General features: G+C 36.5%; 1 protein-coding gene across 5 annotated transcripts in view; it reads right to left on the minus strand.

Moving 5' to 3' along the window:
• Positions 1-887: 887 nt before the first annotated feature.
• LOC111146888 (N(alpha)-acetyltransferase 16, NatA auxiliary subunit) overlaps positions 888-15,445 on the minus strand; it is a 65,223-nt gene continuing 50,665 nt past the window's right edge. For 3 of the 5 annotated variants that reach the window (XM_022502608.1, XM_022502612.1, XM_022502610.1), the window contains 7 exons: positions 10,702-10,915; positions 9,494-9,687; positions 8,186-8,294; positions 7,675-7,773; positions 7,208-7,351; positions 3,728-3,825; positions 888-2,284 (listed from right to left, as the gene is read on the minus strand). In XM_022502608.1, coding sequence (XP_022358316.1) covers positions 2,087-2,284; positions 3,728-3,825; positions 7,208-7,351; positions 7,675-7,773; positions 8,186-8,294; positions 9,494-9,687; positions 10,702-10,915 — 1,056 coding nt within the window. In that variant the 3' untranslated portion in view covers positions 888-2,086. The remainder of the gene's footprint in view (positions 2,285-3,727; positions 3,826-7,207; positions 7,352-7,674; positions 7,774-8,185; positions 8,295-9,493; positions 9,688-10,701; positions 10,916-15,445) is intronic. The other 2 variants (XM_022502609.1, XM_022502611.1) reach the window with 2 other exon arrangements.

Here is a 15,445-nt window from a genome sequence, read left to right on the forward strand (position 1 = left end):
GCTTTCTGAAAGGTAAAGGGCCTCTGCCAAGCTGGAGGCAGCGGGTAGGGAGTAGGGGAACAAGACACACCCCCAACCCCCTTAACTAAAAAGATCCCTGTCCCTATCCTGGGTTTTTTTGTTTTTTTTGCTTTTAAAGATTTTTCTTTATTTATTCAACAGACAGAGATCACAAGTAGGCAGATAGGCAGGCAGAGACAGAGGGGGAAGCAGGCTCCCCGCTGTGCAGAGAGCCCAAATGTGGGACTTGATCCCAGGACCCTGAGATCATGGCCTGAGTGGAAGGCAGAGGCTTAACCCACTGAGCCACCCAAGTGCCCCCTATACCAGGTTTATAAGATGCTTATATTCAAAGTGGGATGGGAGTTAGGGAGGAGAACAGATACAACCTCTATCCACTGACTCAGACACTACTGGATTTCACCCTTTATCCTGCCTTCTACACCTTGAAACCAACTCCTCACATTTCAAGTGTATCCACCCTGTAACTCTCAGAAATTCTCAAGTGATTCCAATGAGATGCCTTTTAAAAGACTGGCACTGAAAAAAATAAAAAACAAAACACTGCTGCTGCCAGCGTGATTTCCACATTATGATTAATGGGAATCATTTATGCAAGTGGCATCTTGCTGAAAGTAACATAATGAATTACATGCTTGCCAGGATCACTTTGTGACAAAGACTGCCAAGTTCAAAAATTATTAAAACACTAAAAAGAAGCCAAGCTGCTATGGCACCAGAATTTATTGGTAGGTGTTTATTTTTTAATAACCAACTTTCTTTTTTATAAACTTGTAAAAATTAAATGATTAAGTTTTTATTCCTTTGAAGAAAAAACATTTTGCAAAAATATTTTATGTGAAATAATAACACAAATACAAATAAGCAACTGTGTACAAAATAATTTATTACAGCATTATATAGGTTGGCATTATTTTACAGTGAGTTTTTTTTCTCTTAACAATTATGAATCTAAACAGCTTAGAGTGAAGGAAAACCATTTTAATTAGAATGGATTCTCTAAATAAAATCTCCCTTTTTGAATTCATATTTGCCTTAAAGGGATGTATTAATATTAGACATATTTACACAGTTCTGAAAGAAATATACTGAATGATTCCAATATTGTTTTCTGTACAAGATAAAACAAAAACCTACACTCCCGCCCCAAAATATTGCTCAACAATGTTTTAATAGTTAAACTAACTATAGTTTAAATTTTCATTTTGCTGATACAAAAACGTATTTAAAGAGTCAATGCATGGCTATTAAGAGTAACAATGTTTCCTTATAATTTGTATTCTTCCCTATTATGCTCCCTTGGAGCACACCACTTAGATATAAACTACTTGTTAACACCTGAAGCAACTTAATCAAGATAGCATAATTCTTACACATAGGTCCTTAAAAGACTGATCTAGGGATATGCAACAAATTTACCAGTGAATTTTTATGATTAAGAGGCAAACCAGTCCCCATATTCTGAATCATCTACATAAAACTGGAGTACCCTTATTCAACAGAAAGTATCATTTTCATGGATATTAAGGAGGAAATGGTAAATCATGAAAAAATTAAGGTGGAAAAAAGGGCAAACTGAAATAAATTTAAAAATAAACCTCTTTGTTGCCAAAAAAAAGTTTCATGTGGTTTTCAAAATATAGTTTACACTTTAAAACTGATGCGCGTTAATCAAAAAGCAACCAAATAAACAATAATACAACAAACCAATAACAGATCAAAACACAGATTCTGAAACCAGGATCTAAAGAAAATACTACAGCGGGGCTGTATACAACTGAGCACAATAAGAAATTATAGTCATAATACAGAAGTGACAGCACCCATCACAATGCTGATGATCTGAAAGTTTAAGAAATCTGTACAGGTATAAACAGGTAATTTTCAAAAGAGTTTATGTAAATTGGCAGGGTCAGATAAAGGATAAAGTAAGTTTACAGAATACTCTACTGCCAAATTCTATCCAATTATTTCATTTCATACCTATATTAAAATACACCCTGAAAAGGAAACCCTGATCTGAATTCAGCTCTGAGTCTTCTAGGGGTCGACTTTCTATGGGATTTCAGATTTCGTTTGCCAAGACATCAGAGTCGGCTGTATGGTTGAGTGCCACACCGGGACCGTCAGCTTCGTGTGCACCGGGCAGGAAAGCGGAAGTGAAAGGAAGCAGGCTGTGACAGGCCGCCCTGTATTCTTCATACTGGGAATTACAGTTCCCAAAGCTGCCATCAAGCAGTGCCTCGGAAACCTTTAGTAAAGTCTATTTAAAAAGGCAAGAATAAAAATAATTTTTAAGAAAAAAGGCTGGGTTACTAATCATTTTAATAACCAAAAGTTACAAGGTGTTAATTAAGCAAAAGAAAACTGGCAAGGCCTCAGTGTAAGATAACTTCTTGCTACTCACAGTTAGTAATCACCTCAAAACAGGAACATTTTATTTATTTATTTTTAATTTAAATTCAATTACTTAACATATGGTGTATTATTAGTTTCATAGGTAGAGTTCAGGGATTCATCAGCTGCACACAACACCTAGTGCTCATCGTATCATGTATCCTCCCCAAGGCCCATCACCAGTAACCCCATCCCCCCACCTACCTCCCCTCCAACAACCCTCAGTTTAGAACAGGAACATTTTAGAAATCAATTCTGCAAAGTCTTAAAAAATGGCAAAATTCTACTGCTTGAGAAAGCGACTCTCTGAAACTAATCACTACAATGAAAATGTCCTTTATTAACCACAGTAGTTCTCATTTCCTGAGGGCTTACTATGCACAGGCAGGGAGTTAGCCCTTTGCAGGACAGTATTTCGGTGAACCCTCCCGCCAAGCAGGTAAGTGGTACAGACACAGCCAGTGTTACTGTGCCTCGCAGATACTGTGTTTCTTACAAATTGAAGGCTATGGCAACCTGGTGTCTGCAATTCTACTGTCACCATTTTCCCAACAGTATTTGCTCACTTTGTGTCCCTGTGTCATATTTTGGTGATTCTTGCAAATATTTCAAACTTAGTCACTATTATTATATTTGTTATGATGATCTGTCATCAGTGATTACAACTCACTGAAATCTCAGATGATGGTTAGCATTTCTCAGTAATAAACTATTTTTTTAACTAAGGCATTTAGATTTTTTTTTTTTTACTTAACACTATTACACACTTGACGGACTACAGTACAGTATAAACATAACTTTTTTTTTTTTTTTAATTTATTTGACAGAGAGAGATCACGAGTAGACAGAGAGGCAGGCAGAGAGAGAGAGGGAAGCAGGCTCCCTGCTGAGCAGAGAGCCCGATGCGGGACTCGATCCCAGGACCCTGAGATCATGACCTGAGCCGAAGGCAGCGGCTTAACTCACTAAGCCACCCAGGCGCCCCTAAACATAACTTTTATATGCACTGGGAAACCAAAAAATTCACCAGACTCATTTTGTTGTGCTATTCACTTTATCAGCAGTAGTCGGGAGTCGAACCCACAGTATCTCGCAGGTATGCCTGTTTTCATCCTCATCTTATAAATGAGGAAGAGGAAGCCAAGAGTGGAAATCTGCCTAATGTGTGTGACACAGATCATAACTGATAGAGCTGAGATCCAAATCCAGACACAACTCTGAAGGCCCACTCAAGAATTATGTTGTAAAGACCCATGTTCTGTCAGAGCATTCCATATCCACAAATTTGCAGAAATCTGAAAAATCTTACCTTTACATTTTTATCTTTTATAGTTTCATCCAATCTAGTGGCAATAGCAATTGCTTTCTCTTGCCTCGACTTGTCCAGAAAATACATCATTTTAGCCCCTGAAATACCAAGATACTACAAAATGAGTGAACTCCAAGATCTTACAATTGATTCAACTGACATCAGCCAGTGACTTCAAATAGGGTTCCAAGCATTTAATCAGCAGTGACTCCTACGCAGAACTTGGGAGCTAGATGCAAAGTCTCCACCCAACTCCCAATTCAATGACATCCTACTGACAGACTAGGGCCACAACGGGAGTGTTTATATTATGGCAAAATGCTGCAAATCAGGGCTTCTTCTGTCAAAAAGAGATGGTTGTCAAACACTTACCAGGAGACCAGATTTAACAACCACCCCTCCCCCTGGAAATGCTAAAGGTCAAATTATAAATACGGGCTACCCTGTAGCTAAAATCATTTTTTAAAGATGATACCTTCAAATAAAACAACTAAGGAACAAATTACCGTCACAGAGAAGTGTGACAGAGGGACAAAAGGAAAATGCTTCATGTTCACAAAGAAAATAAGTAATTCTTAAAGATTTTTTTTTTTAATCCCTATTCCTGGGTGATATTTTTTATGCATCCACTAAAATGATCATATGGTGTTTACCCTTTCTCTCTCATTGATGCGATGTTTCACACTGATTGATCTGCAAATACTTAACCCTTGTAAGCCAGGAGGAAATCCCACTTGATTGTGGTGAACGATTTTTTAATGAATTGTTGGATTCAGTTTGTTAATATTTTGTTGAGGATTTCTGCACCTATGTTCATCAGGGATACTGGCCTGTAGTTCTCCTTCTGTACTGTCTATATCTGGTTTTGGTATCAGGATAAGGCTGACCTCATAGAATGAATCTGGAAGTTTTTCTTCCTCTTCTATTTTGGGGAATAGTTTGAGAAGAATAGGTATTAACTCCTCTTTAAATGTTTGGTAGAGTTCACACGTGAAGCCTTCCCTTTCACAACGGAGACAACAGGTATTTTAATAACCTCTTTCTCCATGTCTGTATCTCCTATATCTCCTGGTCCATACTCTATGCTCATTTTTCTCTTGGACTTTTACCAATTTATACTGTTTACTGTTAATTTATAAGAGCTCTACATATATTATTAGCTTTTTATTAGTTGCATATCTGTAAATATTTTTTTCCAATTGGCCTCTTTTCTTCTAAATTTTTATTTATTAAGTAATCTCCTCACCTAACATAGGGCTTGAGCTCGCAACCCTGAGATCAAGAGTCACGTGCTCTACTTGACAAAAGGTGCCCCAGCCTTCTGACTTTCTTCATGGTGTTTTATTTTTATGTGGCAAAAATTACCTTTTTCTTAGAATTTCACATATTTGGGAAGGCATTTCTCATAATAATAATAATAAAGAAATGCTTTCTTTCATTATCTTGTATTCTTGAAGAGAAATTATCTGTCCTTACTACCAAGAAGCTGTCATTTTTCATAGGAAATAATTTTTTTCCATAGACACCAGAATCAAAAAGTTTCCCTTTAGAACAAGAAAACTTAGGTTGAAATATTTAAGTATATGGCTTACTGCAGGAGCATAATTATACACTTCTTGCTGTCCCCAATGCCTTTTCCATAATCTTTTGTCCAGTTTACCATCTTGTCTATCCATGCCATTTTGTTTTATGAATTTGTATAAACTGCCTATAATCCTTCCTGTAACTGGCAGGATATAAATAAATCCTCAAAATACAAAACATATCAAGTAATAAAAATACAAGAAAAAAAAAGATCACTCATAACCACAAAATGTGAATGGAAACAACTAAAGCTTCCATATGTGTTTCTTTTTAGCCTTTATCCCATGTAGGCTTTTTTTTTTTTTTAACATAGTTGAGAGTATATTGTATGTTAATTCTGTGTACATATTACAAAATTACCGCTGTTATTACAAATTTTTTGAATAAATATTATAGGACTGCCTGGTTTTCTATCTCATTACAAACTTACTACCATTTCCTCTCATACTAGACATACATTAAATTTGTTTCCATTCTTTTCCCTACACTTACACACAACATTTCAGTTACCATTTTTACACGTAAAGCCCTATCTCTGCTTTGGATTAATTCTTTAAAATTATTTGCAAAAGTATGACCACAGCCAAGAAATCACAAATAATGTGAAGCTCTTTTTTTTTTTTAAGATTTATTTAATTTAGGGGCACCTGGGTAGCTCAGTGGGTTAAAGCCTCTGCCTTCGGCTCTGGTCATGATCTCAGGCTCCTGGGATCGAGCCCCACATCGGGCTCTCTGCTCAGCAGGGAGCCTGCTTCCCCCTCTCTCTGCCTGCCTCTCTGCCTACTTGTGATCTCTGTCTGTCAAATAAATAAATAAAATCTTAAAAAAAAAAAAAGATTTATTTAATTTATTTGAGTGCACACACACGAAGGGGCAGTGGAGAGAGTCTCAAGCAGCTTCCCGCTCAGCACACAACCCCACGTTGGACTCAATCCAGCGTAAGGGCCTATTTAGCTAGAGCGATTTCATCTCGGTTAAACAGCGATTTTATTGTTTATGCAGTAAAACTTCGACTGACCCTACTCCCCTTCCCCCAACGGGGAACTTACTTAAAAGCAAGTCCGGGAAACCAGTAGAAAGTAGTCGACCAGTCCCTGATAACAGAGCCCAAATATAAGGGCAGGTCAGGCCAGGTGGAGACATCCAATCAGTAGAGCACACATACTGTCTCCCTAGCTACGAAGGAGTGTGGGCCCCGCCTTTTGGGCGCCAATTCTGACCAAGGTGATAGGCTAGTTCAAATAGCTACTATGGGGTGAACTGTAATTCAATTGGCCACCCGTGTGTGACCTAGCATGACTGTGAAGCTTTCTCTGTGTGTTGCAATCTCATTGGCCACCGGTGTGTGGCCAGGCTCAACCACATGGCCTTCGCTCTATAAAAGTTAGTCTGTGAGGCTGGGAGTCGCTTGCTCTCTCTGTAAGAGGCGGCCCTGAACGGTTGGTTTGATTCTCGATGCTTGGCGCAAAATAAAGCTTTGCTTGACCTTCGCTTTGTATCAGTCTCGCTCCTTTGATCACGGACCTAACACCAGGACCCTGAGATCATAATGAGCTGAAAGTAAGAGTCAGACACTCAAACGACTGAGCCCCCCAGGCACCCCAAAGTGAAGCTCTTACTCAGAATGACAGACTGCTTTCCTAAACAGCTCGGCCACTTTACACTTTCAGAAGCAAAATACCGAGTGCTTATTCACCATGTCTTTACCATACTTTCATCTCCTTTTCCCAAACCAACAACAAAAAAACCTTTCTTATTTTGAAAGATCAAAAATGGTATTGTGTTAATTTCTTTTTCTATGATAATTTATAAGGCTGAACATCTTTACAAACTTTCACTTTCATCACATTCTAACCTCTTCTATAAATGTTTTAACCCGAGGAGTCAGACACTGACCTGAAAGCAGATGCTGAAGAGAGGTAGCATTGTGTTTGAGAAAATCCTCATTAAAACTTTGCAAATCTTTGTTGACAAATATTTTCTGCATTTCTTGAGATAGAACTTTACTCACAATGTCTGGAAGATTACTATGATTAGACACTATAAAAACAAAATATTTGGAATTAAAAATTTTTTCATCTGTTCTCTGAAAATCAGCATTTTTAAAGACATTTACATTTACTATTAAGCTTGATACATTTTACACAGTAAAATATTGCTCCTTTGGAATATAAATATATTCCAGCTTAAAAATGTACTAATTTTTAGCATATCCTTACTAGTATGTTTAATTTATAGATGCACTACAAATATTATCTTTTTTTGCTTTATATTATTGCAAATCTTTTTAATGTCCAACTTAACAGAAGGCTGCTGAACTGTCATATTCGCTTTTACATTAACATTACCTTTTGTATACTTACCAGACTTAGAAAATTTAATTAAACATTCATGTAACCATGGGTGATTACTGTTGATGGCAAAAGCTCGTTTGACAGACTGCAGCATTAACAGAAACTTCCCTGTGTCAGAAAAGAAAATATAAAAGTAACAGCATGAATATTTATGTATGCTGTTTTAGTCACTTTATTTTAGCCTCACTTAAATTCCAGAGACAAAAGATTACCTTTCCTGTAACATTCATAAGCAAAATTCACAGCTGACTTTGGTTATCAAAGACAATTTTTATTTTCTAAAGAAAAGCTTGAAATCACGTAGAATTGAATGCTTCAGGTAAACAATTTGTATGACTGTTCAAACTATTCTCAAAATGGATTTGACCATAATATTCTGATCGCCCTGTAAAGTTTTGGGTAGCAAAGGAAAAAGGCATCAGGAGCCTTTGTGGAAGGCTGAAATGGAACTCTAACGATCTAACTGAAAAAGATCACGCTGAATATGAATAAGGATTAACAACTGAATTCAAGCGATTACCTTTTCTAAAATACAGTTCAAACGCTAACAGATGAGTGTCAATGTTATCAGCAACAAGGTTCTTCAGAGGTATAAGGAACTTGATAGCTTCTTCTAATGGATTTTCTATCTATTTTGAAACAGAAAGGAAAATTACTACATTTAAAAACAGCTACACAAGTTAAATTTCCCCCCAAATCTCATATTAATACATATCTAAAGTAATTTACAGTTCTCTTTATATGACCAAATAAGCAAGAAAACATTTTAAAACTATCATCTGTAAACAAATTCAAAATAGTCAATAATTTCAAAATGAAAATAGCTCTATTTTTTTATTATAAAATCAATATAATCTCATAAAACTCCAAAATGTCCAGAAAATTATTCCACAGGCTTAAGGAGATGGGGCACCAAATACTGATAGCCCTTAATCTTGAAACATTCAAAGTAAGGAGACAAATACAATTGCATTGTGTAAATAGAAAAAAATCACCAGTTTAAAATCCTTATACTAGATTCCACAGTAAATAAACCTGAAAGTTAAATATTTCCCTAAATATGATCCCCAAATAACTATGGACACTTTGAGAAAATCCCAGAGATGAAGTGCTTTATCTTTGTAACTAAAACCTATCAAGATATATAAAATGTTTCCAGATGTAACAGATAATTGGCTGCTCTAACAAATTACCAAAAATTTAGTGTCAATAAAGCAACACAGAGTTATTATCTTGGCAGTTCTGTAAGTCTAAAGTCCAACATGGGTCGTGCCAGGTTCAAAAATCAAGAAGTCAGCAGGACCATGTCCCTTTCGGAGGCTCTAAGGGAGAGTGTGTTTCAATGCCCTTTTTGGCTTCTCAAGGTTGCCCACAATCTCAGTTTGCCGCTCCCTCATTCCCTCTTCAGAACCAGGTAACCGAGGACTGAGTCCTCCTCAGCTACTCCAACCCCCTCTCCTTTGAAGACGCACTGTGATTCACCTGGGCTCACCCAGATCATTCAGGCTAACTTCCTTATTTTAAGGCCATCTGCCACATTAATTCCCCATTGCCGTTGTAAACATACAACATGTTTACAAATTCCAGGATTTGGAATGTGGCTGGATTTCAAGGACCACTGTGCTGCCCACCACAACTACAATTCTATGTATCATTTACATTAACCAAAATTTGCATATTATCACTCAAAAATAATTGACTACTATCATAATGACCTTGAAATATTGCAAAACAGCTCTGATCTCTAGATTTAATTAAAACATGTTCATGACCAGAACAGAACCAAATAATGTAAATCCTACAAAGAAACACAGTAAATTCATCTCACCCTTTCTAACTTTTCAGGTATAAGTTCTTCTTTGAGACCACTGGCTTCTTCTTCTTCTTCATCCCTTTTTTTCTTTTGATTTTTTTGTTGACGTTCCCGTTCTGCATGCTTTCTCTCTTCTTCCAGTTTGGCCTTTTTCTGAGCTCTTCTTTGCTTGCTGAGCATTTTCTTCAATTCTTTGGCTGACAGGTTTTCTATAAATATCCAAGTGAAAACAAATTCTAAATCAAGGTTTCCATTTACCTCACATTCTTCTGCAATACACAGTACTGCATTAAAGCAATACAGCTTTAAGAGGGGTAAGGGGGAAAAGGCAAGGACACAGAGGTTTTTTAGAAAGTATATTCCCACAGCCCAGCACACACACCAGCACACAGAAGGCAACCAGCAAATACTGTGACTAAATTTAACCAATTAAAAAAATAAATTAATAAAACAAAATTAATCAATTTTGGCCCAGTTCCGCCTTGCACACAATACATGACTTTAGGCATCACTTCATCTTGCTGACCCAATCTGCGTACAGGGGTGTGATGACACTGATCCTCTTGGAATATATCAAGGGTAAGTCAGACATTTACACATACTTGTGATCTGTTCAGAAATTTGCCTCCATGCTACTATCTCTCAAATATCTATAGACACTAACAATTTAGTGAATAAAAAACTGTACATGTCTTCCCATTGGCACTATTATTTTCAACCAACTAGTCAGCAAAAGTTGTAAGAATACGTGTATTTCCCAAAAGGGCTCAAAGCTATTAAAAAGGAAAGAAAGAAAGAAAAAGAACCCAGACATCTCTATTTTTCCCAATTGGCCTTACTGAAGATAAAAATAAAAAATGATTGTGGGGAGCTTGGCTGGCTCAGTTGGTAGAATGTGGTACTCTTGATCTCGGGGTTGTGAGTTTGAGCCCCATGTTGGGTGTAGAGATTACTTAAAAAAAAATCTTTAATAATAAAAAAATAAATAAGATTACAAGTCATCCATTAGGGCTATTTATCAGTATCAGCTACAGAATAGGATCCCACTGACTTCTTCCAAGCACCTCCCTCTCCCCACCCACCGTTTTTTTAGCATATAAGTGACCTGATTTCGTCTTCACATCCATTTGACAACATGCTTTTCTATATGTTGTTAATGCTAATGACATTCTGAAATGTAGTTTTCTTTTCAATCCTTTTAACACAAGTTCCTTTCCAGTTACCTGAATTTATTTCTTGTTGTTTGCTCTCATTGGTTAAGGGGTTATCATACAATTTCAAGTATATTTCAATTGCTGATCTGGCAGCCTTGAAATAGAAAGCATGTCTTCTGAGTATATCTTCTAATCTCAAAAGGTCAACATAGGCACGAAGGGTCATCTTTCTCATGCAGTATGTATGGAAGTCAAATTGATCATCGGTTATCTCAAAAAAATGCTTTAAAAAAAAACCCACAAAATTATTCCTTACATATATGTCAACAATGTCTATTTTTAAAAAGAAGATCATAAAAAGCCCAAATACAGTGTAAGCAGTCACAATTCCACTTAGTTGCCCTCTCTACTGGGCAGTTCTTAACACTACAAAGGACATCAAACTCTTCTTTGTATTCAACTGAAGTTTCTGTTATAACAATCCTTGGCCATTCCTTATAAATCATGTTTTGTGATGATACTCAATGTCTGTGTAATAAGTTAGATCAGATTTTTTTAAACTGAAATCAGTATATATTAATTTTTGCTCTAAGGAAATATTTTTCCTTAGTATTCTCCCAAAATCAACATGACAAAGTTAAACAGAGCTCTGAATGAAGGTCAAATATATATAGGTTCATATTAAATGTTTACAAATCAGACTATTCTACTCAACTGTAAGTTCTTTGAGGGTAAGTCCTGTCATCTCTATCCCCACGGTCTGGCATAGGGCAAAACATTCAATAAGGATAATTTTTGCCAACTCAAGAGAGAAGCTGCTTATCAGGCATGTGTGACCTCTTAATTTCCTACAGCCTCAAATATTTAATCTCCATTAGGAATAAAGAAATGTATACAGCCAATTTCACGAAGTTGTTAAGGAATCAAATTAAGATATTTTAAATTTTATTGGACATAGAGCATTATGATTTTTTCTCATTCAATAAACTCCCACTAATCTACCAACATTCCATTTTAGCAATGGTTCTTAATATGTAGTCTGTGTATAAATGAGCATAACAACATTTTCCCAAGGAGAGAGTTCAAAGCTTTCATTCAATTTTCAAAGGGTCCATGGCCCCAGAAGTTAAAAAGCTAATTCCTTACATGACAAGAAGACAATTAACATCGCTACTTCAAAACAATGTAAACTTTTATTTTCTTTCCTATGTGCACCTCTACCTCTATCTTCTTTCTTCTCCCCTATTTTAGCTTCTCTAAAAATACAAAGAAAAACGAATGATTCAATACGCAAAACCAGATTAAGCTCTTCTCCTACTTCATCTGCCCTCTGTCCCAGGGGCCAAAGTAACTCACTGTGCAGAAGACACATTAGTAATTGTCCACATTTCATAATTTTAGTTGTGCTGGTGATTAGAAATACTCTACACACAGAATTACTTTAAGTACCTGAGATTTTAAGGGAAGAATTCTAAGATAAAAAGAATGAGTACACAGTGTAGAGGGGGAAAAATGAACATTTAACATTAGTTGATAACTTTAGGAATCATGCTTTAACAGGTTATGTTTGAAAACTGCATTCCTCTCATCAATAAGACAAACCAACTCATAAGAATTAACATGAACCTGTTTTTTTTAATCAAAGGGTTACATATTTCATAAATGCTTTTAAAAAAAACCCACAAAATTATCTTCGTGGTTAACGTAAATCAAGTTATTCTAGCACCATAAGATCTTAAAATCCAATACAACTCAGGAAAAATGGCAGTGCCAATAATCAAGGAATACAAAATCAGATGATAACATCTACAAGATTACAGGACTTTATTTTAAAGTTGAGAAACATTTATGTGTAAAAAGGCAGATGCAAGTTTCCGGAGATACTCTAGCAGCTTTAGTAGACACGGTCTGAGTCAAGTCTTAGAGGGAGCCGTAGGGAACCACAAACATTTAAGCCGCCTCTTTACCAGTTAACAGCTCACAGGCTGCCTCTCTCCAGTTAGTCTTCCATACATAGGGTAACCAACTTATCCCAGCTCGTCTGGGGCTTTCTTGGTTTTTCCAATGAAAGCCCTGTGTCTTAAGAACCTGCTCTGCCCCAGGCAAACCAGGATGTTGGTCACTCTATAGTAAGCTAACAATGCTGGACAGCATAAGGCTAGAGTACATTAGGAAAAGTAGGATACTAACAAAATAATTTTGCTTTGGGAAGAAATGCTATATTGCAGAATCCTACTTATAAACAACTAAATAATCTTAGCTCGATTTTCTTTTTAAAAAATTCTTTATTTTGGAATAATTATGGATTCAGAGGAAGTTGCAAAGTTAGCATAGAGATATCCTGTACACTCTTCTCTCAGTGTCCCCCCAGAAGTTATATCCTACGCAACGACAGTATGAGAACAAAATAAAAAAACTGACATCGGAACAATGTGGGTATATAGTTCCATATGATTTTATCACGTGTAAATTTGTGTAAATACGACCACAATCAAGACACAGAACTAGTCCATCACCACAAAGATCTCCCTAACACTACCTTGAGGTGATTTAAGTCTCCAGATTTATAAAACATAAAAATCTACTAGCTGACACAAACAGGTGAAGTTAGTCTCCCCATACTTTAGCTAAACAATAACACAGTATGGTCACCTACCAGCTTCCTGCAGAAACTAGGTACCCAAATTTTAACATACAGCTCAGGCTTTTAACTCAATATTCTCATTATAAACTACTAGTTCTTTTGGGGCCGGGGGAAGGTAATGTTGGTAGGAATTGCTTAACTTGTCAAAATTAGGCTGGAATCAACGTTAAGTCAAGTCAGCGAAGAACTGAGAAATGCTAGTGACAGCTTAAGAGTGTGGTTTCCTTTAAGAATTCCCTACTAGTCCCTCTCTTTTCACCCAGATTCTCCCACTCCATTACTTCTCAGAGTTCCTGGAGGAAACCAACAAAAGCTCACATACAGAAAGGCAACAAAAACCTCTGACTCAAAAAATAATAACCAGACCAAATAGCATAATACGTGACTCTAGGCCCTTTATAGAAAATCTGTCATTATAAAGCAGGCGTCAACTGGATCAGGATTAAGATGCGCTAGAAGATCAAGTTATGAACTGCATATGGCTCTGATCTATTGGAAATCCTAGATCTTATCATGAAGTTTTAGAAATATGTATTACTGCTGTGTTTCAGATATGAAGCAGACTAAAATAATGAGAAACTAATCACCTGGAAAAATAGGAAAAGAAAGGAATTCTTAAAAGAAAATAGTTTAAAGTTATTCTGAACACAAATTTATATCCAATATTCTGAAGATGGTTGTTTTTGTTTTTAATAAAACTCAAGTTCTAAACAGATTGGGCTGGACTTTATAACTGTTACATATAATCCTAAAATCCTTTGAGGGTGGCAAGATGAACGCAGAGAAAGTATTACACGGGACCATTCCAGAATTCTAACATTTTAAATCCAATTACTAAAAGCTAACAGCAATATGTGTCATAGCTGAAACTAACCTTGAAGACAGAATTCTTGAATGAATTTTTGAAGGCAAAAGAAAGGCCTAGCCCTTATTTGAACTTCTACTGTATTCATTGAAGGTGAAGGTAAACTGCAAAGTTGTATTTTTGAAAGGTGCTCATTTCTTTACAAAAATAGTTAAAATCCAGGCACAAAAGCAATTATGCAGATACTTATAATAAATCTGTAAATTCTGCAATTACTCTTAAATCTTCACAAAACATATCATTAAGAATTATTTTAGATTATGTTAATTTTATTAGAAATGAATTTTAGCATTTATCAGTCAATAAATATTTAATCTCCCTATTTGTACTAAGCATTCACACTTCAACATACAACCACTAGAAGAGTTAAGTCTTACTTTTACTATAAAAGACTAGCTTACAAGTGGTCTACAAATAGTCTTTTTTTTTTTTAAGATATCATTTATTTATTTGAGAGACAGCAATCATGAGAGAGAGAGAGAACAAGCAGCAGGAAGGGGCAGAGGCAGAGGGAAAAGCAGGCTCCCCACGGTGCAGGGAGCCTAATACAGGACTGGATCCCAGGACCCTGGGATCATGACCTGAGCCAAAGGCTGACCCTTAACTGACTGAGCCACTCAGGCACCTCCCCCGCCCCACTCTTTTTTAAAATCTGTGTCTAATTCTTTCTGTCCTCAAGGACTAACAAATCCAAAATCAAAACAGTAAAGTTTCTAGCAATAATTATGTAACATGAACAGAGGGTGACAATGTCTGCCATATTTTAATCTCTGATAGCCAGTGATTTCCTGTAATCTTTTTTCTTCAAAAATGCTTTCTACCAGTCAAATCATATTTCTTGAACTATATATAGCTGATCTGACATTATAGAATTTTATTTCATGTTCCTCAGCCAACATCACTATAAATTCAAGGGAGAGAATAATCTAAATGAAACCTAGTAATGAAACTGCTAGTCATCATATTCTAACAATCCTCAATAAATATCACAAAGAAATACGTGGTCATTAATGTTAGGACTGGGGCTGAAGCTGGAGATATGATTATAATGATCCTGAGGATGTGCAAATTTCTTTCTTCTGGGTCACCTCAGAAGTTTCACACGGGAAAACGGCCAAAGTGACTGCCCAGTGCAGACAGCAGGCTCACCTGACTACGCCGCCTGTGGCTTTATACTGCGTCAGCATGGGAGCAGGGGGGTGCCGATTGAGCCCCCAACTGAGGGCTGCTGAGGACTGCCTCAGGCGCGCTTTTGTGGCTCTTTTCCTCCTGTTGTCCATTTGGAAGGAGAGTGCTTCAGAGAT

This window comes from Enhydra lutris, unplaced genomic scaffold, assembly GCF_002288905.1.
Source record: "Enhydra lutris kenyoni isolate GAN:26980312 unplaced genomic scaffold, ASM228890v2 scaffoldscaffold15, whole genome shotgun sequence".
Classification (NCBI taxonomy): domain Eukaryota; kingdom Metazoa; phylum Chordata; class Mammalia; order Carnivora; family Mustelidae; genus Enhydra; species Enhydra lutris.